The 24,867-nt window shown below is 44.6% G+C and overlaps 1 protein-coding gene across 3 annotated transcripts in view; it reads right to left on the bottom strand.

Moving 5' to 3' along the window:
- The window catches only part of rnf141 (ring finger protein 141), a 115,870-nt gene that overhangs the window by 65,452 nt on the left and 25,551 nt on the right, over positions 1-24,867 (bottom strand). For all 3 annotated transcript variants that reach the window (XM_068046709.1, XM_068046710.1, XM_068046708.1), the window contains exon 4: positions 4,747-5,046. In XM_068046709.1, coding sequence (XP_067902810.1) covers positions 4,747-5,046 — 300 coding nt within the window. The remainder of the gene's footprint in view (positions 1-4,746; positions 5,047-24,867) is intronic.

Below are 24,867 nucleotides of genomic sequence, written 5' to 3'. Positions count from 1 at the left end.
CTGGATAGCTCTTTCAAAGAGCTAGCACAGGCACGATGGGCTGAATGGTCTCCTTCTGTCCTGTATAATTCTGTGATCCTACGTGTTATTCACTTTGAATTCCATGATACATTGAGCAGATAATGTCAGAGTCTGATCTTGGTCTTTTTTTTTTTATAGAGTTCAGGTTAAAAAGTGCTTTTTTTAATAAATTGGAGTCCTTCATTGATGGGCACGGGGCCTAATACATGTTGTAGGTAGCCATCCCAGATACCTAAAAGTCAGCCAAGGACAATATTGCTTTGTTTGATTTTCAGGCACTCTTAGGACACAGGGTATAGTTCAATGAACATAGTCATTTTAGTCCTCCCCACCCCCTCCCTCATACTCTATGACGAAATGGACAGAACGATGACCAATTTCTGCCCTATGACCTGTCCTTTCACTCTAGGGTTAGTTGTGTGATCCACCCTCCTATCCAGTGAGGTTTAATACTTCTTCAATAATTACCCCTGTAGAGTAACTCCATTGCAAAGGTCACTCTTGACTATATTTGAAACACTTCAGTTCGTCATTGAGCTTTTTTGTTGTGTTTTCAAAGACAAACACCTTGGGCTGAATTTTATTATCCCGTCTCTGGGAGTGGTGGAGGGTGCGCGAAATGATGGTGGTCCCGCATGTGGCATCAGTGATTACGGGGCAGACAGCCATTTAGCATAACGGAGGCGGTTGTGTCCCTCCCCAATCAAGTGGCAGGGGTGGCAGTGGATATGCCATTCATGGTACCACCCGATATTGGGGCAGGTGCTGGTGCTATCTGTAAAAGACTGCCAGCCCTGCATGTACCATCTCTATTCTCCTTGAATCTTCGGCTTCCTTCGAAAGCTAAAGTAACCATATCTAGGCAAAGAAGTGTGTAAATGTTGGTTCTGCGGTAGCTCTCAAGTATGGATTAATGTTAGTTTGACAACTTTTCAATAAATACAAGCCATCATTACCATACCAACACCATTTAAACTACCCTGTTATGCCCTGGCAACGAACACAACCTATTCTCAGAGTTCCCCACCTTCACACACAATCCTGTTGCAATGTTCCACCACCACCTTGACAAACAATCCCTTTGCAGATTCAGCATCGCGGCAATGTCTGTTGCAAACCACACTTCCCCGACATAACTCCGGTGAAGTTACCTTCCTCTTGAGGTACCTCTTGAGGCACCAAGAACTCTTGCCTCGGTGGTGCCAGCTTTTGAAAGACTCAAAACTGAAGGCACATGAGTGCCCCACGTCCAACGCAAATTTGAGAACGCCTCGTTGAATCACAGTGAATTACATTCAAATGTATGTAAACCAGTACGTGTAACATTTAAATGATGATGTCGTTGTGTCGGGGCAGCAGTGCCGCCACTGTACTTCACCACCCCCGACAAAATCAGGACAGAGCGTTACAGTGCCGGGTTCCATGGTGGATGGCTCCACAGGGATTCTCCAGCTGCCCCCCCACCAACGATCCTGCCTTCAACAGGAGCATAAAATCCAGCTGCTAGTCTTAATAGCCAAAAACCCATGTGCCTAGTACATACCAATCTGTGCCCATATGATCCACCAGCCTAATCAAGAATATAGGTCCTTGGAGAATAAAGTGAACATAGGCTGGGAATTTGCTCAGAGCTGCTTTCATTCCGATGTTGTAACTTTGCTGCAAGTGTAACATCAATTCCCATTCATGCACAGAAACGGGGTTGCCAGCGACACTATGGTGACAAAGCGGGAACAGTTCCAGGGAGATTCCCGGCCATGCTCTTGGCCAGCTAGTGGCATTATCTCTGCCCAGTACATCACAAATACTTGAGCTTGGTTTAAATAGGTAGCACTTCTGGGGTAAAAGGTTGTGGATTCAAGGCCCACATTAAGCCTTGAATGTTACACTCGAGTTTAGTACTGAGAGAGTGCTGCAGGCTCTACACTTCAGACAAGACGTCAAACAGAGGCCCTGTCAGTTGGATATTAGTGATTGCGTGGAACCTGTTGAAGATGAACAGAGATTTCACTCAGTGTCTTGACTAACATTCCTCCTTCTTTCAGTTCCACCAACACCAGACCGACCCTCCCCACCGACCACAGTGAAACTGGTCATTCATCTTATTACTGTCTGGGGGATGTCAACAGTTTACTGACATAACAGTCACTCTTAGATATTCCATGGACAATGCTCCTGTAAAATCGTTCAATGAAACAATGGTTAGATCATTTTCTAGGATATAAACGTCAATGTAATTAATCTTGTAAATCTTCCCCATGTGGAAGTAGAATTCATTACCTCATGTCCTGTACAGGACCTCAAAACTGTAGAACTTCCTCCCTACCTCTTGCAATCATTAGTCATTTAAACTGAAAGCTTGTTGTCACCCAGTCACTAATTCCTGGTTTATCTTGCCATCTGGGCCTTCCTGGTGCCCTTGATGTAGAGATTAGAAGCTACACCAGTCTGTCTAGACATCTACCCTCCACGTGAACAAATAATCATAGGGACCTTCACCTTAAACTTCACAATCTAAAATGATGGAGAAAGAAGACATTGTTTTACACAGAAAGAGGGAATAAGCAATAACAGATGGATAAACGCAAAATACTGCGGATGCTGGAAATCTGAAATAAAAACTCAGCAGATCTGGCAGCATAGAGTCATAGTCAGAGAGTCGTACAGCATAGAAACAGGCCGTTCGGCCCACTGCGTCCATGCAGACCATAATGCCGAGCTATACTAATCCCACCTGCCTGCATTAATTCCATATCACTCTATGCCTTGCTCATTCAAGTACCTGTCCAGATGCCTCTTAAATGTCGCTACTGTTTCTGCCTCCGCTACCTCCTCAGGCAGCTCATTCCAGATACCCACTATTCTTTGTGTGAAAAATTTACCCCTTTGATCCCCTTTAAATCTCCTCCCTCTCACCTTAAATCTATGCCCTCTAGTTTTAGTCACCCCGATCATGGGAAACAGACTCTGGCTATCTACCTTATCTATGCCTCATAATTTTATATACCTCTATCATGTCCCCTCTCAGCCTCCTTCGCTCCAGGGAAAACAGACCCAGCCTATCCAATCTCTCTTTATAACTCAAGCCCTCCAAACCAGGCAACATCCTTGTGAATCTTTTCTGCACCCTCTCTCGCTTAATCACATCTTTCCTGTAGTGCGGCGACCAGAACTGCACACAGTACTCCAAGCGCAGCCTAACCAACGTTATGTACAACTGTAACATGACGTCCCAACTCTTGTACTCAATGCCTCAGCCAATGAAGGCAAGCATGCCATACGCCTTCTTCACCACCCTGTCTACCTGTGTTGCCACTTTCAGGGAACTATGTACGTGAAACCCAAGGTCTCTCTGCTCAAGAACACTCCCCAGGGCTCTGCCATTCATTGTATATGTCCTGCCCTGGTTTAACTTCCCAAAATGCATCACTTCGCACTTGTCTGCATTAAATTCCATTTGCCAATCCCTTGCCCACTTTCCCAGTTGATCTATATCCTGTTGTAACCTTAGACAACCTTCTTCACTGTCCACTATACCACCAATTTTGGTGTTATCTGCAAACTTACTAATCGTGCCCCCTACATTCACATTCAAGTCATTAATATATATGACAAACAACAGAGGGCCCAGCACCGATCCCTGCGGCACACCACTGGTCACCGGCCTCCAAACTGAAAAACAACCCTCCACTACCACCCTCTGCCTCCTATCACCAAGCCAATTTTGTATCCAATTTTCTAGCTCACCTTGGATCTCGTGTGTTCGAACCTTCTAGACCAGCCTACCATGTGGGACCTTGTCAAAGACCTTGCTAAAGTCCATGTAGACAACGTCCACCACCCTGCCCTCGTTAATCCTCTTGGTCACCTCCTCAAAAAATTCAATCAAATTCGTGAGACATGATTTCCCACGCACAAAGCATTGCTGACTATCTCTAATCAGACCTTGCCTTTCCAAATGCATTTCAATCCTGTCTCTCAGAATCCTTTCCAAGAACTTTCCCACCACTGATGTAAGGTTCACTGGCCTGTAGTTCCCTGGCTTATCCCTGCTGCCCTTCTTAAATAAAGGCACAACATTAGCTATCGTCCAGTCTTCCGGTACCTCACCCATGCCTAACGATGATACAAAAATCTCTACCAGGGCCCCAGCAATCTCCTCCCTTGCTTCCCATAGCATCCTAGGATACACCTGGTCAGGCCCTGGGGATTTATCCACCTTAATGTGCTTCAAAACCTCCAACACCTCCTCCTTTGTAATGTTGATATGCTCCAGGATATCGGTGTTCCCTCCCTTGAACTCACTAGCTTCCATGACCTTCTCCACGGTAAATACGGACGAGAAATATTCATTTAAGACCTCGCCCATTTCCCGTTGCTCTACACGGGAGCATCTGTGAAGAGAGAAGCAGAGTTAACGTTTCAGGTCAGTGACTCTTCTTCAGAACCTAATAACAGATGGAGCCTACCATGAATGGATAACTAGATTTACTCGGCGGTGGTGGAAATTAGTAGCACTGAATGAGGGAGGAATGTTGGCCAAGACTGTTCTTCCTCAAAAGGTTCTTTTGGAATATCCACCCCGACAAGACAGGACCTCTATTGATTGCTCACCTGAAGGACACCATCACAAATGTTACAGCACGCACGTAGTTAGCTTATATTTTACCATATGATCTAAATGAATTTTCACTTCATAGATTCCTGCATGGTGATGACTCTCACCCCAGTAAATAATCCTGTTTCTGAAGAGTTTGGTGTCTTCCTCTATCATCGGAGTATTGAACGGTTCGGAGGAGGGGGTTGAACAAGAGGTTGCGTCGATCGAGGGTGACAAAAATGAATTTGTTTCCTGAGGTACAGGAGTTGTTTCGATATCCTGTACAGGGTTGGGTTCAGAGCTGAATGATGTTACAGTGTTCATGCTTGTGGTATCTACATCCATCAATGATGTTTCTGCTAGATTCATGATGGTAGTTGTGGTCTGGTCTATTAAAGGCTCACAGGTATTTGTCTTCTGGGCATCTGGAGAAAGGACAAAGGTAATGTTAGACATTAAAAAGGAATGTAACTGCTTCTTGCTGACTGATGAAGACCCAGCTGCTCAGGAACAAAGGAACAGAAGGAGGCCAATCAGTCCCTCAATCTTGTTCCACTATTTAAATAGACCATGTCTGATTTGTATCGTAACTCCATTTACTTGTCTCTGCTGCCTAATCTTTAATACCCTTACTCAATAAAAATCAATTGAATTCCGTCTTGAAATTTTTAATTGACTCTCAGCCTCAACAGCTTTCTGGGGAGAGTTTTCCAGATTTCCACTGTCCTTGTGAGTAGACGTGCTTCCTGACATCACCCCTGATCAGCCTGGCTCTCATTTTAAGGTTGTGCCTTCTTATTCTGGACTTGCCCAACAGAGGAAATCATTTCTCCCTATCTATCCTATCAATTCCTTTTATCATTTTAAACACCTCAATCTGATCACCCCTTAATCTTCTAAACTCCGAGGAACACAAGCCTAGTCTGTGCAACCTATTTTCATAATTTAAGCCCTTTATTCCTGTATCACTCTGGTGAATCTGCACGGCAGCTACTCCAGGGCCAATACATTTTTCTTGAGGTGTGGTACAATCTTTGGTGGGCAGTTTCATTGAAACTGAATGAAAATAATTGAATGAAACTAAGGAACCTAAGATCAGGAATAGGTCTTTCAACCATCGAATCTGCTCCTGCAATTTTGTGCGCGATGGCATCACTAGTATTTTCATCCCAAGTCCCTATCCTTTTCCCAGATACGCTTCAGTAAGTTACACACTGTCTTCTGCATTAGAAGACTATGGGTTCAACCTAGAAACAGAAAAGTTATGGCACATAAGGAGGTCATTCAGCCCATTGTGTCTGTGCCGTCCAAAAGAGAGTGATCCAGACTGAACCACCTACCAGCTCTTGGCCAGTAGCCCTGTAGGTTAAAGCACATCAAGTGCATATCTCATTATTTTTTAAATGTGGTGAAAGTTTCGATTTCTACAATACTTTCAGGCAGTGAATTCCAGACTCTTGCCACCCTCAGGGTGAAAAAGTTTCTCTTCAATTCCCCTCTTATCCTTCCACCAATTACTTTGAACCTATGATCCCTGGTTATTGACCTCTCTTCCAACGGAAATAGATCCTTCCTATCCACTCTATCTAGGCCCTCAAAGTTATACACCTGCATTAAATCTCCAAGAAAACAACCCCAGCCTATCCAACCTTTACTCAGAGCTAAAATTATCCATCCTGGTAACATCCTTGTAAATCTCCTCTGTACCCTATCCAGTGTAATCACATCCTTCCTGTACTGCAGTGACCGGAACTATATGCAGTACTTCAACTGTGACCTAATTAGTGTTTTATACAGTTCTAGAAGAACCTCCGTCCTCTTATATTCTACCTCTCAGCCAATAAAGGAAAGTACCCTGTATGACTTCTTGACTACCTTATCTACCTGTCCAGCCACCTTCAGGGATCTGTGGACATGCACTCCAAGGTCCCTCTGTTCCTTTACACTTCTCAGTAGCCTACAATTTATTCCCTTGCCTTGTTTGCCCTCCCAAATATATTACCTCACATTTCTCCAGATTGAATACCATTTGCCACTTTTATGCCCACCTGACCAGTCCATCAATATCTTCCCTCCTCACTATCAACCACATGGCCAATTGTGTCCTCTGCAGACCTTTTAACCATACCCCCATATTTATGTCTAAATCATTGTTATATACCATGAACAGCAAGGGACCCAGTCCTGAGCCCTGTGAAACCCCACGGGAAACAGCCTTCCAGTCACAAAAACATCCAGTGACCATTATCCTTTGCTTCCTGCCAATTTTGGATCCAATTTGTCACTTTCCCTTGGATCCCATGGCCTTTTAAATTTCTGACCAGTCTGTCATTTGGAACCTTGTCGAAAACCTTGCTAAAATCCACGTAAGCTACAACAAATGCACGACCCTCACAGACCCTCCTTGTTTCCTCCTCAAAAAATTCAAGCAAATTAGTCAGACACTGCCTTCTCTTAACAAATCCATGCTGACTGTTCCTGATTAATCCACACCTTTCTTATTCACTACTGTTGCTGATTCAGGATATAAACTGTACTGCCACTTCAGTCCCACAATGAGAAAGTGCTGCACTGTCAGAAGCACTGGGGTGGAATTTTCCCTAGGCTTGATTTTGGATGTGAAATGGTCTACATGTACAAAATGAGCCCCCAACCCTGTCGTGTTACCGTCTTTTGAAATTGCAATTGCCCAAGGCCCAATTTTGGGCCTACATTGGTAGTCCTGCTTGAAGGTGGGATTTGTGATGTCCTTGGGACTTGAGTAAGGTTTAGTCGAGTTTAGTATAGAATGTGAAGCAACGACAGAGAGACAAAGACTGCAGCAGCTAAACATAAAGGTTTCTTCATTTATTCTCTCTTAGTTTCACTTTCTTTTTGCTAGCATGTGTGTTTCTGGAGTGGAACTTGAATCTATGACCTTCTGGTCTCAGAGGCAAGAGTATTTCCCACTGAGCCACAGTTGGCATCTTAAATCCAAGGAACAAGGAATAAGGATTAACGAGTCAAGGAAAAAAAAGGAAGGAATCAAAAAGTAAAGAGTTAAGGAGAAAGCAGTGCAGCAGCAATTCGATAAGTAAAGAGTACTAAGCAAGGAGTCAAGACCTTCAGAAAGGAGGGCTTTAGATTTCTGGGACTTGCGACCAGCTCTGGGGGAGACGGGACCTGTACAGGCCAGATGGGTTGCACCTAAACAGAGCCAAGACCAATTTCTTTGTGGGGTGATTTGTTAGTGCTACTGGGGAGGATCTAAATCTGCGAGGGTGTAGGAACCTGGAGTTAATACTCGAGAGGAATACCAAGGTGCACAGAATACTGGGATAGATAGAAGCACTAGAGTTGGAAATAATAATGTATTAGGTCGGTTCAGATTAAGGGGGAAAGTAAAAGTCTAAATTAGGTTTACTGTGCACGTATGTGAATGCATGGAATGTAGTAAATAAGATTGGTGAGTTACAGGTGCAGATTGCCTCATGGGAATATAATGTTGTAGCTATTATGGGGACCTGGCTCAAAGAAGGGCAGCACTGTGTATCAAATATTCCTGGATACAAGGTGTTCAGGAAAGATAGGAAAGGAAGGAAAGGGAGAGGAGTGGCAGTATTGATTAAGGAGAACATTGCAATGCTGGAGAGAAAGGAAGTCCTAGAGGGGTCAAGGATAGGATCTATTTAGCTAGAACTAAGGAACAAAAAAGATGCAATTACATTGCTCAGTGTTGTCTATAGGCCACCAACTTGTGGGGAAGATGTAGAGGAACAAACTTTCAAGGAAATTACAGAGAGGTGCAAGAATTATAGCGTAGTTATAATAGGAGACTTTAGTTATCCGGATATAGATTGGGATAGTAGTAGTGTAAAGGGTAGAGACAGGCAAGCATTCCTAGAGTGTGTTCAGGAGAATTTTCTACAGCAGTATGTTTCCAGTCTAATGAGAAAGGAAGCACTGCTAGACATGGTTCTTGGGAATGAGGTGGACCAAGTGGATCAAATATCAGTAGGAGAGCATTTAGGGAACAGTGATCATTGTATCATAAGGTATAGGTTGGCTATAGAAAAGGAGAAGGAACAATCTAGAGTAAAAATAATTAACTGGGGTAAAGCCAACTTCAATGGGGTAAGAATGGATCTGACCCAGATAGATTGGAGTCAAAGGTTGGCAGGAAAAATGGTAACTGAACAATGGGCTGCCTTTAAAGAAGAGAGAGTTCGGGCACAGTCAAGGTATATTTCCACGAAGGGGAAAGGTAGAACAAACAAATCCAGAGCTCCCTGGATGTCGAAATAAATAGAGATGAAGATGGAGAAGAAAAATTGTGTTTATGACCGATGTCAGGTGGATAATACAACTGAGAACCAAGCTGAATATAGAAGGTTCAGAGGGAAAAAGTGAAAAAGTAAATAAGAGAAGAAAAGAGAGAGCATGCAAAGAGACTGGCAGCTAAAGTAAAAGGGAATCCCAAAGTCTTCTATAAGCATATAAATAGTAAAAGGGTGGTAAAAGGAGGAGTGGGGCCAATTGGGGACCAAAAAGGGGATTTATGAGTGGAGGCAGAGGGGCATGGCTAAGGTATTAAATGGGTACTTTGTATCTGTCTTTACCAAGGAAGAAGATGCTGTGCAGGTCATGGTGAAAGAGGAGATCGTTCAGACACTTGAAGCATTTAAAATTGATAAGGAGGAGGTAGTGGATAGACTGTCTGTTCTTAAAGTTGATAAGGCACTAGGACTGGATGAGATGCACCCAAAGATACGGAGGGAAGTGAGACTGGAAATTGTGGAGACACTGCTCATAATTTTCCAGTCTTCCTTGGACTCAGGAATGGTGTCAGAGGACTGGAGAATTACAAATGTAACACGCTTGTTCAAAAAAGGATGTAAAGATAAGCCCAGCAACTACAGGCCAGTCAGTTTAACTTCACTGATGAGGAAGCTTCAAGAAATGATAATTTGGGACAAAATTAATAGTCAATTGGGCAAAGGCAGTTTAATTAAGCAAAGCCAGCATGGATTTGTTAAGGGCAAATCATGTTTGCGTTTTTTGATGAGGCAACCTATGTGTCGGGGCAGAAGATGTTGGTATTGTTCCGAATGAATATTTTGGGTCTGTCTTCACAAAAGAGGGGATGATGCAGATATTGTAGTTAAGGAGGAAGAGTGTGAAGTACTGGATGTGATAAACATAGGGAGAGAGGAAGTATTAATGGGATCAGCATCCTTGAAAGTTGATAAATCACCAGGGCCGGATGAGATGTCTGCCAGGCTGTTAAAAGAAGCCAGGGAGGAAATAGCAGAGGGTCTGACCATTATTTTCCAGTCCTCACTGGATACAGGTGTGGTGCCGGAGGATTGGAGAAATGCTAACATTGTACCTCTGTTTAAAAAGGGAGTGAAGGATAGACCGAATAATTACAGGCCAGTCAGTCTAACCTCAGTAGTGGGAAAACTATTGGAATATATTCTGAGACAGGATAAACTGTCACTTAGAAAGGCACAGGTTAATCAAGTCAGCATGGATTAGTTAAGGGAAGATCTTGTCTGACTAACCTGATTGAATTTTTTGATGAAGTAACAAGGAGGATCGATGAGGGTAGTGCAGTTGATGTGGTCTATATGGATTTTTGCAGGGCTTTTGACAAGGTTCCACATGGCAGACTGATTAAAAAAATAAAAGCCCATGGGATCCAGGGAAATGCAGCAAGGTGGATACAAAATTGGTTCAGTGGCAGGAAACAAAGGGTAATTATTGACGGGTGTTTTTGCGACTGGAGGGCTGTTTCCAGTGGCGTTCCGCAGGGCTCAGTACTGGGTCCCCTGCTTTTTGGGGTATATATTAATGATTTGGACTTAAATGTGGGGGGCATGATCAAGAAGTTTGCAGATGACACAAACATTGGCCGTGTGGTAGATAGCGAAGAGGATAGCAGTAGGTGCAGGAAGATATCGATGGTCAAGTGGGCAACCCAGTCTCTGCCAGTCATGGATGAGCTGGACATACAGCCAACAAAATTGGAACTCAGTGATGCCATTGATTCTCTAGCCAGCGGAAATGCCACTGGGAAGGACGGCATTACCCCTGAAATAATCAAGAGTGCCAAGCCTGCTTTGCCTGTGCTGGGATGAGGGAGCAGTACCGCAGGACATGAGCGATGCCAATATCATCACCCTCTATAAGAACAAGGGTGACCGCAGTGACAGCAACAAATACCGTGGACTCTCCCTGCTCAGCATAGTGGGGAATGTCTTCGCTCGAATCGCTTTAAACAGACTCCAGAAGCTGGCTGAGCGTGTCTACCCTGAGGCACAGTGTGGCTTTCGAGCAGAGAGATCCATCATTGACATGTTGTTCTCCCTTCGCCAGCTACAGGAGAAATGCCGCAAACAACAGATGCCCCTCTACATTGCTTTCATTGATCTCACCAAAGCCTTTGACCTCATCAGCAGACGTGGTCTCTTCAGACTACTAGAAAAGATTGGATGTCCACCAAAGCTACTAAGTATCATCACCTCATTCCATGACAATATGAAAGGCACAATTCAGCATAGCGGCGCCTCATCAGAGCCCTTTCCTATCCTGAGTGGTGTGAAACAGGGCTGTGTTCTCGCACCTACACTGTTTGGGAACTTCTGCCTGCTGCTCTCACATGCGTTCAAGTCTTCAGAAGAAGGAATTTTCCTCCACACAAGATCAGGTGGCAGGTTGTTCAACCTTGCCTGTCTTAGAGCGAAGACCAAAGTACCGAAAGTCCTCATCAGGGAACTCCTCTTTGCTGACGATGCTGCTTTAACATCTCACACTGAAGAGTGTCTGCAGAGACTCATCGACAGGATTGAGGCTCCCTGCAATGAATTTGGCCTAACCATCAGCCTCAAGAATACGAACATCATGGGACAGGACGTCAGAAATGCTCCATCCATCAATATCGGCGACCATGCTCTGGAAGTGGTTCAAGAGCTCACCTACCTAGGCTCAACTATCACCAGTAAGCTGTCTCTAGATGCAGAAATCAACAAGCGCATGGGAAAGGCTTCCACTGCTATGTCCAGACTGGCCAAGAGAGTGTGCGAAAATGACGCACTGACACGGAACACAAAAGTCTGAGTGTATCAAGCCTGTGTCCTCAGTACCTTGCTCTACGGCAGCGAGGCCTGGACAACGTATGTCAGCCAAGAGCGACGTCTCAATTCATTCCATCTTCGCTGCCTCCGGAGAATCCTTGGCGCCAGGTCCTCGAGACAGCCAACATCCCCAGTATATACACCCTACTGAGCCAGTGGCGCTGGAGATGGCTTGGCCATGTGAGCCTCATGGAAGTTGGCAGGATCCCCAAGGACACATTGTACAGTGAGCTCGTCACTGGTATCAGACCCGCCAGCCGTCCGTGCCTTCGCTTTAAAGACGTCTGCAAACGCGACATGCTGTCCTGTGACATTGATTACAAGTCTGGGAGTCAGTTGCCAGTGATCGCCAGAGCTGGCGGACAGCCATAAAGGTGGGGCTAAAGTGTGGCGAGTCGAAGAGACTTAGCAGTTGGCAGGAAAAAAGACAGAAGCACAAGGAGAGAGCCAACTGTGTAACAGCCCCGACAACCAATTTTATCAGCAGCACCTGTGGAAAAGTCTGTCACTCCAGAATTGGCCTTTATAGCCACTCCAGGCACTGCTTTAGAAACCACTGACCACCTCCAGGCGCTTACCCATTGTCTCTCGAGACAAGGAGGCTGAAGAAGAAGGTCAAGTGGGCAGAAAAGTGGCAAATGGAATTCAATCTGGAGAAGTGTGAGGTGATGCATTTGGAGAGGTCAAACAAGGCAAAGGAATACACGATTAATGGGAGAATACTAAGAAGTGTAGAGGAAGTGACGGACCTTGGAATGAATGTCTACAGATCCCTGAAGGTAGCAGGACAGGTCAATAAGGTGGTTAAGAAGGCATATGGAATCCTTTCCTTTATTAGCTGAGGTATAGAATATAAGAGCAGGGAGGTTATGCTGGAACTGTATAACTCAGTGGTTAGGCCACAACTTGAGTACTGTGTGCAGTTCTGGTCACCTCATTACAGAAAGGATGTAATTGCACTAGAGAGGGTACAGAGGAGATTTACGAGGATGTGGCCAGGACAGGAAAAATGCAGCTATGAGGAAAGATTGGATAGGCTGGGGTTGTTCTCCTTGGAACGGAGAAGGCTGAGGGGAGATCTGATTGAAATGTACAACATTTTGAGGTGCCTTGATAGAGTGCAGGTGAAGGGTCTATGCACAATTTCAAAATTTGCAGATGATACAAAACTCGGAAGAATTGTGATCTGTGAGGGAAATAGTGTAAAGAAGTGTGAAGTGATTCATTTTGGTAGGAAGAACGTGGAGAGACAATATAAAATAAAGGGTACAATTCAAAAGGGGGTGCAGGAGCAGAGGGACCTGTGTGTATATGGGCATAAATCTTTGAAGGTGGCAGGACAAGTTGAGAGAGCGGTTAATAAAGCATACAGTATCCTAATAATTTTTAATAGAGGCACACAGGACAAAAACAAGGAAGTTATGTTAAACTTGTATAAAATACTGGTTCAACCTCAACTGGAGTATTGCAACCAATTCTGGGCACCACACTTCAGGAAGGATGTGAAGGTGTTAGAGCGGGTGCAGAATAGAGTCACAAGAATGGTTCCAGGGATGAGGAATTTAGTTACGTGGATAGATTGGAGAAGTTGGGACTTTCACATTCCTTCAAGAGAAGGTTGAGAGGTGATTTGATGGAGGTGTTCAAAATCACGAGGGATCTGGACAGAGTAGATAGAGAGAAACTGTTCCCATTGGGGCGGCACAGTGACCTCACAGCTCCAGTGACCCGCGTTCAGTTCTGGGTACTGCCTGAGCGGAGTTTGCAAGTTCTCCCTGTGACCGCGTGGGTTTCCACCGGGTGCTCCAATTTCCTCCCACAGCCAAAGACTTGCAGGTTGATAGGTAAATTGGCCATTGTAAATTGCCCCAAGGGTAGGTAGGTGGTAGGAGAATTGAGGGAAGGTGGGGATGTGGTCGGGAATATGGGATTTAATGTTGGATTAATATAAATGGGTGGCTGTTGGTCAGCACAGACCCGGTGGGCCGAAGGGCTTGTTTCAGTGCTGTATCTCTCTATGACTCTCTCTCTCTCTATTGGTGGAAGAATCAAGAACTGGAGGTCACAAATTTAAGGTAATTGGCAAAAGAAGCAATGGCAACATGAGGGAAAACTTTTTCATGCAGCAAGTGTTTAGGATCTGGAATGCACTGTCTGAGAGTGTGGTGGAGGCAGGTTTAGTGAGTGTTTAGGATCTGGAATGCACTGCCTGAGAGTGTGGTGGAGGCAGGTTCAGTGAGTGTTTAGGATCTGGAATGCACTGCCTGAGAGTGTGCTGGAGGCAGGTTCAGTGAGTGTTTAGGATCTGGAATGCACTGCCTGAGAGTGTGGTGGAGGCAGGTTCAGTGAGTGTTTAGGATCTGGAATGCACTGACTGAGAGTGTGGTGGAGGTAGGTTCAGTGAGTGTTTAGGATCTGGAATGCACTGCCTGAGAGTGTGCTGGAGGCAGGTTCAGTGAGTGTTTAGGATCTGGAATGCACTGTCTGAGAGTGTAGTGGAGGCAGGTTCAGTGAGTGTTTAGGATCTGGAATGCACTGTCTGAGAGTGTGGTGGAGGCAGGTTCAGTGAGTGTTTAAGATCTGGAATGCACTGTCTGAGAGTGTAGTGGAGGCAGGTTCAGTGAGTGTTTAGGATCTGGAATGCACTGTCTGAGAGTGTAGTGGAGGCAGGTTCAGTGAGTGTTTAGGATCTGGAATGCACTGACTGAGAGTGTAGTGGAGGCAGGTTCAGTGAGTGTTTAGGATCTGGAATGCACTGCCTGAGAGTGTGGTGGAGGCAGGTTCAGTGAGTGTTTAGGATCTGGAATGCACTGTCTGAGAGTGTGGTGGAGGCAGGTTCAGTGTGTGTTTAGGATCTGGAATGCACTGTCTGAGAGTGTAGTGGAGGCAGGTTCAGTGAGTGTTTAGGATCTGGAATGCACTGACTGAGAGTGTAGTGGAGGCAGGTTCAGTGAGTGTTTAGGATCTGGAATGCACTGCCTGAGAGTGTGGTGGAGGCAGGTTCAGTGAGTGTTTAGGATCTGGAATGCACTGTCTGAGAGTGTGGTGGAGGCAGGTTCAATCGACGTCTTCAACAGAGAATTGGATTATTATCTGAAAAGGAAGAATAGATAGGGCTACGAGGAGAAGGTGGGGGAGTGGCACTGGACAAATTGCTCCTTCAGACAGCCAACAAAGGCATGACAGGCCGAATCACCTCCTTCAGTGCTGTAACCATTCTATGATTCTGTGAGAGGAGTGAAGAAGGGAGAAAGGTGATGGAGGTAAACTAAGCATTCAAACTGTTCTGAAACTGACAGACTGGAAATGCAACGGGATCAGCTCCTGAGTTTAACAGACTTTCACATTCCAACATATTCTGGGAGTAAAATTGGTCTTGTGCAGCAGAAGGGCAAAGTGGGCAACAGCAAACCACTGATATCGATAGAATTGGATACCAGGCTCCAGAAGCTGGCCGAGCGCGTCTACCCTGAGGCATAGTGTGGCTTTCGTGCAGAGAGATTGACATGCTGTTCTCCCTTCGTCAGATACAGGAGAAATGCCATGAACAACAGATGCCCCTCTACATTGCTTTCATTGATCTCACCAAAGCCTTTGACCTCGTCAGCAGACGTGGTCTCTTCAGACTACTAGAAAAGATCGGATGTCCACCAAAGCTACTAAGTATCATCACCTCATTCCATGACAATATGAAAGGCACAATTCAACATGGTGGCTCCTCATCAGAGCCCTTTCCTATCCTGAGTGGTGTGAAACAGGGCTGTGTTCTCGCACCCACACTTTTTGGGATTTTCTTCTCCCTGCTGCTTTCACATGCGTTCAAATCCTCTGAAGAAGGAATTTTCCTCCACACAAGATCAGGTGGCAGGTTGTTCAACCTTGCCCGTCTAAGAGCGAAGTCCAAAGTACGGAAAGTCCTCATCAGAGAACTCCTCTTTGCTGACGATGCTGCTTTAACCTCTCACACTGAAGAGTGCCTGCAGAGTCTCATCGACAGGTTTGCGGCTGCCTGCAATGAATTTGGCCTAACCATCAGCCTCAAGAAAATGAACATCATGGGGCAGGACGTCAGAAATGCTCCATCCATCAATATTGGCGACCACGCTCTGGAAGTGGTTCAAGAGTTCACCTACCTAGGCTCAACTATCACCAGTAACCTGTCTATAGATGCAGAAATCAACAAGCGCATGGGAAAGGCTTCCACTGCTATGTCCAGACTGGCCAAAAGAGTGTGGGAAAATGGCGCACTGACACGGAACACAAAAGTCCGTGTGTATCAAGCCTGTGTCCTCAGTACCTTGCTCTATGGCAGCGAGGCCTGGACAACGTATGCCAGCCAAGAGCGAAGTCTCAATTCATTCCATCTTCGTTGCCTCCGGAGAATACTTGGCATCAGGTGGCAGGAACTATATCTCCAACACAGAAGTCCTTGAAGCGGCCAACACCCCCAGCTTATACACACTACTGAGTCAGCGGCGCTTGAGATGGCTTGGCCATGTGAGCCGCATGGAAGATGGCAGGATCCCCAAAGACACATTGTACAGCGAGCTCACCACTGGTATCAGACCCACCAGCCGTCCATGTCTCCGCTATAAAGACGTCTGCAAACGCGACATGAAATCGTGTGACATTGATCACAAGTCGTGGGAGTCAGTTGCCAGCATTCGCCAGAGCTGGCGGGCAGCCATAAAGACAGGGCTAAATTGTGGCGAGTCGAAGAGACTTAGTAGTTGGCAGGAAAAAAGACAGAGGCGCAAGGGGAGAGCCAACTGTGCAACAGCTCCGACAAACAAATTTCTCTGCAGCATCTGTGGAAGAGTCTGTCACTCCAGAATTGGCCTTTATAGCCACTCCAGGCGCTGCTTCACAAACCACTGACCACCTCCAGGCGCGTATCCATTGTCTCTCGAGATAAGGAGGCCCAAAAGAAAGAAAAGAAAAGGATACCAGACGGAATGTAAAACATACTGGTATTTCACCATTGCTCATTCTGCGCTCCAGGCCAAAACCAATTTCACACCCTCTGAGGCTGAATTGAATGAAGCTTCATCTGTCCCACCATCACTACCTTTATAACTCTCTTGATATCTTCTCAGGCACCTCTCTGTTCTTGCTTTTATTGATTTTTTTTTTAAGTTAGAAAACAGAATAAAATAACACTTTAAGAGTTTTGTTTTCCAAAATTCGGCTTGTTGTTGAAAAATCTGTTTTATAAATGGCATACTTATAAAAATGTTTTACATCTGGGAGATTGTTTTCCTGGATCAGGATGAACAGGGAGATAGAGAAGGAGGAAATGTCAGTAGAAAATGAGGATAAGGGAGAAAAAGTACAAATGAGGAATTGAATTGTGAAGAAATTACATTTGAAAGTGAACCAGGGAATGATAAATAACGATGGGAGTGAATTGCAGAGTGTTCAAGGAGCAGACAGAAATAAGCAGAGGGAAATATCTGCTCCAAAAAAAAAATCGCACTGTCATCTGTCTGAAATTCCTCTGTGACAACGAACCTGATTCAGAAGAAAAACAGGAAGTTAAGAGGATAGAAATCTGCTGAATTCAGTGCTTTTTGTGAACTAAGCATGAGGCTATGAGGAATTCTGTCATTCCCATTTCCTTTCTCACAAGGGTTGCCAACCCTCCCTAATTGTCCAGGAGCATCCAGGAATCAACAATTAAGCTCCCAGGCATTGCTACTAATTCAATATCGGGATACCAGTAGCCATTGTCTTCAGTCCCCATCACAAATTCTGTCCCTCACCACTGAGTCCATCCCTCATCTTGGCCACTGTCTCAGGCTGCACCAGACCATTCACAACTAGTGCATCTTACCTGACCCTGAACTGAGTTTCTGACTTCATATCCTCTCCATCACCAAGACTACCTTATTCCACCTGCATTACATCGCAATTTTCACCCCTGCCTCAGATCATCTGCTGCTGAAAACCTCCTCCATGCTTTCGTTCCCTCTAGACTTCACTATTCCAACGCTCTCCTAGCCAACCTCTCATCTTCCATCCTCTGAAAACTTCAGCTCATCCAAAACTCTGCTACCCTTATTCTAACTCAAACCAAATCCTGTTCGCCCATCATCCCTGTGCTGACAGACCTATGTTGGTTCCCAGTCTAACAACTCTTCGAATATAGAATTCTCATTCTTGTGTTCAAATTCTTTCAATGGCCTTGCTCCTCCCTACCTCTGTGACCTCTTCCAGCCCTACAACCCTCAGAGATCTCTGCGCTCCTCCAAATCTGACCTCTGAAACGTGCCTAAAGCTGCCTGGGCCCTGAGCTCTGGAATTCCCTCCCTAAACCTCTCCACCTCTCTACTCTCTCTCATCCTTTAAGATGCTCCTTAAAATCCACTTCTTTGACAGAGCTTTTGGTCACCTGTAATTAATATCTCCTTATATGGCACAGTGTTAAATTTTGTTTGATAACGCTCTCCTGAAGCAGCCAAGGACATTTTACCACGTTAAAGATGCTATATAAATGCAAGTTGTTGTTGACCCAGGAGGACAATAAAGCCCTGCACCTGTGTATTTCCCTGCTTGGACCCATGAAAATACCACGGGTTTTTTTTGATACTGTGCGGTCATGTTAAATGGGTTATAGCGAGGGGGCAGTCTGTTTTACATCACTCCCCACTGACATCATTAGAATTAAAAACAGGGAGGGGTGTAACTCAATCTGCCAACTCGCCATCTTTCAACTGTTTCACACTATAGCACAAAGTCAAGATTTAGTGGTAGCCCCTGTGTTGTTAACTCTTTGCTGTTGGTTTATGCTGGATACTTCCACCGTGTGCTCACGGGTGCACCACTGAGTCTCAGAGCTTCTCACATGAAATGGCAAGCTACGTCACCAAGAAACAAGGGAAATAGTGTTGTCTGGAGGAGCGGAGAGAAAAGCCACGAGGGTGATCCCATGTGTGAGAGGGATTGAGTTATGAGGACTATCGGGAGAATCTTGGGGTGGTGACACATGACAGGCAATAGCAAATCACGGAAAAGAATATCCAGAGCAGTGTAAAACCGGGAGTTTATTTGCACGTTTTTCTTTTGAGACACCGTCCCCAAAACCAATCTCATCCACTTAGACTTTTCAGCTTTGAAAGGAGGCAACTGAGAAATAATGTCAAGAAAAGAAAAGCACAGTGAAATTCAAATAAAAACAGAAGATGCTGGAAATACTCAGCAGGTCAGGCAGCATCAATGGAGAGAGAAACAGAGTTAACATTTCAGATTGATGACCTTTCATCAGAAGTGGTCGAAGTTAGAAATGTAAGAGGTTTGAAGCAAGTACAGAGGCGGGGAAAGGGGGGGGGGCGCTGGTGGTGGTGGTGGTGGGGAGGGGTGCTGTTAGAAGAACAAAAGGGAAGGTCTGTGATTGCGTGGAAGACATGAGAGATTAAATGACAAAAGGGATGATGGGGCAAGGCAAAAGGGGATGGGAATGGAACAAGTAAAGAAACAAAAAGATGGGTCTGGAGGAGGTGTAAATGACAACAGCAGACTCATTACTAGCACCTGCTATCTGAGACAATGGGAACAGTGAATATAATCTGAAATTGTTGAACTCAGTGTTGAGTCTGGAGACTGTAAAGTGCCTAATCGAAAGATGAAGTGCTGTTCCTCGTGCTTGTGTTGAGCTTCATTGGAACAATTTAGGAAGCCAAGAATGGAGAGCTCAATGTGGGAGCAAGGCAGAAAATTAAAATGACGGACAACTGCAAGATTGGGTCAAGCTTGTGGACTGAATGGAGGAGACCTCATCGTGAGCAGTGAGTACCTAGAACTATGGAAGGGTATATACCCAAAGTGTCTTTCCTTTTCACAGGTGCTGACTGGCCAGCTGTGTCTATCCTGATGTCTTGACCCATGATTAAATGACCTTCCAGCTTTAGTCAAGACTCATAGATGAAGAATTGAAATTTGGCGAGCCACTGAAATGCCAATCTGTGCCCTTGAAACTGTAACCAAGCAAGAGTCAAGAGAGGAGAGGAGAGGAAAGGCACCAGGAAAGGTAATCATGAAGCTGTTGGATTGTCATAATAACCCAACTGCTTCATGAATGTCCTTCAGGGAAGGAAACCTGCCGTCCTTACCTGGTCTGGGCCAGGTAATAGTCTAGTCATTGTATGTGCTTGATTCTGAATGACATCTGTATTGGCCCATTGTTCAGTAATAAAACAACAATGAGCACCATCACCACAAGAAGAAATCCCACTTGCGAAGGACAACCAGGGATGGACAATAGATGCAAACGCCTCGCAACACCACCGGTTCTGAATTAATCCCAACAATATGGTACCAAGGCTGATAGATGGAATTGAGATACAGTTAAACCATGATCTGAATGAAGGGCAGAACAGGTTCAAGGGGCTGATTGGCCTCCTCCTGTTCCTCTATAACACTGAAATTACCTGCTCAGAAGAATCATACTGGGATGGGACTCAAAGCAAATTATATCAAATCAGTCTACACATGCATAATAAGACATGGGATTAGTTTATACAAAACATGCTATCACACATGTTGGGAAGGCAGTGGTGTAGTGGTAATGTTGTTGAGCTATTAATCCAGAGCCCAGGCTAATCTGCTGGGTACATGAGTTAAAATCCTACCACAGTCGATGGTGAAATTTGAATTCAATTAATAAATCTGGAATTAAAAAGCTGGTCTAATGATGGCCATGAAACCATTGTCGATTGTTGTAAAAACCCGTCTGGTTCACTAACATCCTTTAAGGAAGGAAATCTGCTGTTCTTACCTGGTCTGGCCTACATGTGACTCTTGTGTGTGTTTGACTCTTAAAATGCCCTCTGAAAAGCCATTCAGTTTCCACAAATGAATAAAATAAAACACACCAACATTGTGCAAACAGGCTCACTGAGCTGTCAGCTGTTGAGTTGCACTGAGGCGCAGGCCTACACAGGAAGTTACTGACTTTGCAAAGTTAAATCATCTCTGAGATTGAAACGAAGAAAGGAAGCCCTGACATTTGTAAATTTCTTTGCATCCTGTTGTTAATGAGATTCTTCCTGTTTTTTGTTTCTTTCAATTCACCCAACTGCATGCAGTAGGATCACCACGGATTTGGTTGGGTCAGAAGTTTATTTTTATTCATTTATGGGATGCGGGGGCTGCAGGCAAGGCCAGTACTTACTGTCGACCCCTTATAATTCGGCACCAGTTCCATTTGTTGAATAAAATGGGTTGAGTAGAGACCATTGCTGTGATAATATCTTACATTTGTTCCTGGGATGTGGGTGACACTGAGAAGACAGTATAAGATCATAAGAAATAGGAGCAGGAGTAGGCCATTCAAACCCTCGAACCTGCTCCAACATTCAATAAGATCAAGGCTGATCTGATTGTGGCCTTAATTCCACTTTCCTGAATCTCTTGTAAATCAAAAATCTGTCTAACTCAGTCTGGAATATATTCAACAACCTAGCCTCCACTGCTCTCTGGGGTAGAGAATTCCAAAGATTAACAACCCTCTGAGAGAAGAAATTCCTCCCCATCTCCCTCTTAATTGGGAGACCTCTTATTCTGAAACTGCACTGCCCCCCACCACCCCCCCCTCCCCGCCATGAGGGGAAGCATCTTCTCAGCATCTACCCTGTCAAACCCCCTCAGAATCTTACATGTTTCAATAAGATCACCTCTCATTTTTCTGAACTCCAATGAGTATGGGCACAACTTGCTCAACCTTTCCTCATTTGCTAACCCCTTCATCCCAGGAATCAGCCTCGTGAACCTGCTCTGAACTGCTTCCAATGCAGGTATATCCCTCCTTAAGTAAGGAGACCTAAACTGTACACAGTACTCTAGGTGCAATCTCACCAATGCCCTCTACAGTTGTAGCAAGACTTCCCATTCTTTTATACTCCATCCTCCTTACAATAAAGGTCAACATTCCATTGGCCTTCCTAATTACTGGCTGTACCTGCATGCTAACTTTTTGTGATTCATGCACAAGGACACCCAGATCCCTCTGCACCACAGCATCCTGCAGAATCTCTCAATTTAAATAATATTCTGCTTTTCTATTCTTCCCGCCAAAATGGATAACCTCAAACCTCACATTTTCCCACATTATATCCATCTGCCAAATTTTCGCCCATTCACTTAACCTATCAATATCCCTTTGCAGATGCTTTCTTTCCTCCTCACAACTTGCTTTCCTATTGATATTTTTATCGTCAGCAAATTTGGCTACAATACACTCTGTCTCTTCATCCAAGTCATTAATATAGATGGAAAATAGTTAAGGCCCCAGCACTGATCCTTGTGGTGCTCCACTAGTTACAGTTTTCCAACCTGAAAATGACCCATTTATCCCCACTCTCTATTTCCTGTTGATAGCCAATCCTCTATCCATGTGAATATATCACACCCAACACCATGAGCTTTATCTTGTGCAGTAACCTTTTATGCGGCACTTTATTGAATGCCTTTTGGAAATCCATATACACTACATCTACTGGTTCCCCTTTATCCACCCTGCTTGTCACATCCTCAAAAAATTCTAATAATTTTGTCAAACATGATTTCCCCTTCACAAAACCATGATGACTCTGCCTAATTGTATTGTGATTTTCTAAATGTCCAGCTACTATCCTTAATAATGGATTCTAGCATTTTCCCAATGACAGACGTTAGGCTAACTGGCCTATAGTTTCCTGCTTTCTGTCTCCCTCCTTTCTTGAACAGAGGTGTTACATTTGTGGTTTTCCAATCCGCTGGGACCTTTCCAGGATCTAGGGAATTTTGGAAGATTACAACCAATGCATCCACTATCTCTGCAGCCGCTTCTTTTAAGACCCAAGGATGCAGGCCATCAGGTCCAGGGAACTTGTCAGTTTTTAGTCCCATTAGTTTTCTTTGTACTTTATCTCTAGTGATAGTAATTGTTTTAAGTGCCTCTCTTTGCCCCATGATTTTCTACTATTATTGGGATACTTTTCGTGTCTTCTACTGTGAAGATGGATGCAAAATACTTGTTCAAAGTCTCTGCCATTTCCTTGTTTCCCATTTTAATTCCCCAGTCTCATCCTCTAAGGGACAAATGTTTACATTACCTATTTTTCCTTTTTCTATCCTGGTGGATGCTTTTACATTTCTTACTAGTATACTCTAATTTCTCTTTTTTTTTTAAAAAGGCATCCTTTGTTGGTTTCTAAAAATTTCCCAATCTTCTGGCGTATCACTGATCTTTGTAGCATTGTTTGCCTTTTCTTTCAATTTGATATCACCTTAACACTCTTAATTAGCCACAGATGGTGCATCCTTCTCATAGAGTCTTTCTTTCTCAATGTAATATATCTTTGTTGAAAGTTATGGAATATCTCCACTACTTCCCTACCATCTTACTTTTTAACCCATTTTCCCAGTACACTTTGGTCAATTCTCTCTTCAAATCCTTGTAATTGCTTTTATTTAAGTTTAAGATACTAATTTAAGACGCAAACTTCTCACCCTCAAACTGAATGTGAAATTCTATCATGTTATGATCACTCTTGCCCAGAGGATCTTTTTCTATGAGGTCATTACTTAATCCTGTTTCATTACCCAAGGTCTAAAATAGCCTGTTCCCTTATTGGGTCCAGAATGTATTGTTCTAAGAAACTGTCCTGAATACACTCTATGAACTCATCCACCAGACTACCTTTGCCAATCTGTTCTGAAGAAGGGTCACAGACCTGAAACGTTAACTCTGCTTCTCTCTCCATAGATGCTGCCTGACCTGCTGAGTATTTCCAGCACTTTTTTGGTTTTATTTCAGATTTCCAACATCAGTATTTCACTTTTACTTTGCCAATTTGTCTAATCGATATAAAGATTAAAATCATGCAAGATTATTGCAGCACTGTTCCTATAAGCCCCCATTATTTCTTGGTTTATACTCTGTCTACATTTTCTCTGGAGTACAGTTCAAGGTAGTGCTCCACCCAGCGGTCCATTTGCTTGCGTTGGTCAGTGATGGCTTCCCCTGATTTAGACTTGAGGGGGGTGGGGGGGGGGGGGGTGCGATCTTCCTGATGGTTGGCCCAAAAGCTCTCTTAATGCCATCATACATTCCTCTGATATTTCCGGTGTCGGAGGCCAGCTGAATACAACTGCATAGGTGTTGCCAGTAGTCATTTGCACAGCGCCTGGCTGTTCTTTGTGCAGCGCTTCTGGCTAATTTAAGTGCTACGGATGTTAACTCACTGGGGGTTTCTTGGTAGTTCAACAGTGCAGTGCACTTAGCAGCTATGACAGGTTCCTGCTCTTCAAAGTGAGATTGAAACCAGCCTGCATTCTGCTTCTCATGTTTGCCATAGCTGAGTCATAGATGGCGTCTCTGATGTGGGCCCACTTCGTCTCTGCATCCCCTGCAGGAGTGTTTTGAAGGGGTTTTTCAAGTGAATTTAGAAACTTATGTAACAGCTGTGGATAAGAAATTCTGTTAGTGTTGATGCGCGGACGGCCCTTCTGCTTGGAGTGATGTAGCTTCCTTGGTTTGTGTCTAACTTTGCTGCACACCAGGGAGTGGTCGGTGTCGCAGTCCACACTGTGGAAGCTGCGTGTGATTTGGACACTGTTTATAGAGGCTTGCCTTGTGACGATGAGGTCCAGCTGGTGCCAACGACATCATCTTGGGTGCCTCCATGAAACCTGGTGACAGGGTTTAGTATGAAAGAACGAGTTGGTGATGCAGAGGTTGTGATAGGTACACAACTCCAACAGTCTCTGTCCATTCTCATTCATCCTTCCAATGCCATAGTGCCCAAGGCAGGAGGGCCATGAGTCATGGTCGGCCCCAACCCTGGTGTTAAAGTCCCCCAGCAGGAACAGATATTCGGTATTGGGGATGCTACTAATGATATAATGGAGTTCCTCGTAGAACTGGTCCTTAACTTCAGGTGGGGAGCAGAGTGTTGGAGCATAGATGCTGAGTTGGTGTACTGGACCAGAGGTGGTGAGCAGTCGGATGGACAGTATGCGTTCCGAGCCATTTATAGGTGGCTCTATCATGCTGAGCAAACAGTTTCTGATGGCGAAGCCCACTCCATGCTGTCTTGGTTCTTCAGGCACCCTACCCTGACAGTAGCAGGTGTATTCTTGCTCTCTTAGCGA

This window comes from Heterodontus francisci, chromosome 14 (genome assembly GCF_036365525.1).
Source record: "Heterodontus francisci isolate sHetFra1 chromosome 14, sHetFra1.hap1, whole genome shotgun sequence".
NCBI classification, from domain to species: domain Eukaryota; kingdom Metazoa; phylum Chordata; class Chondrichthyes; order Heterodontiformes; family Heterodontidae; genus Heterodontus; species Heterodontus francisci.
Note: the sequence above shows the minus strand (reverse complement) of the source record. Positions and strands in the feature narration are given on the sequence as shown.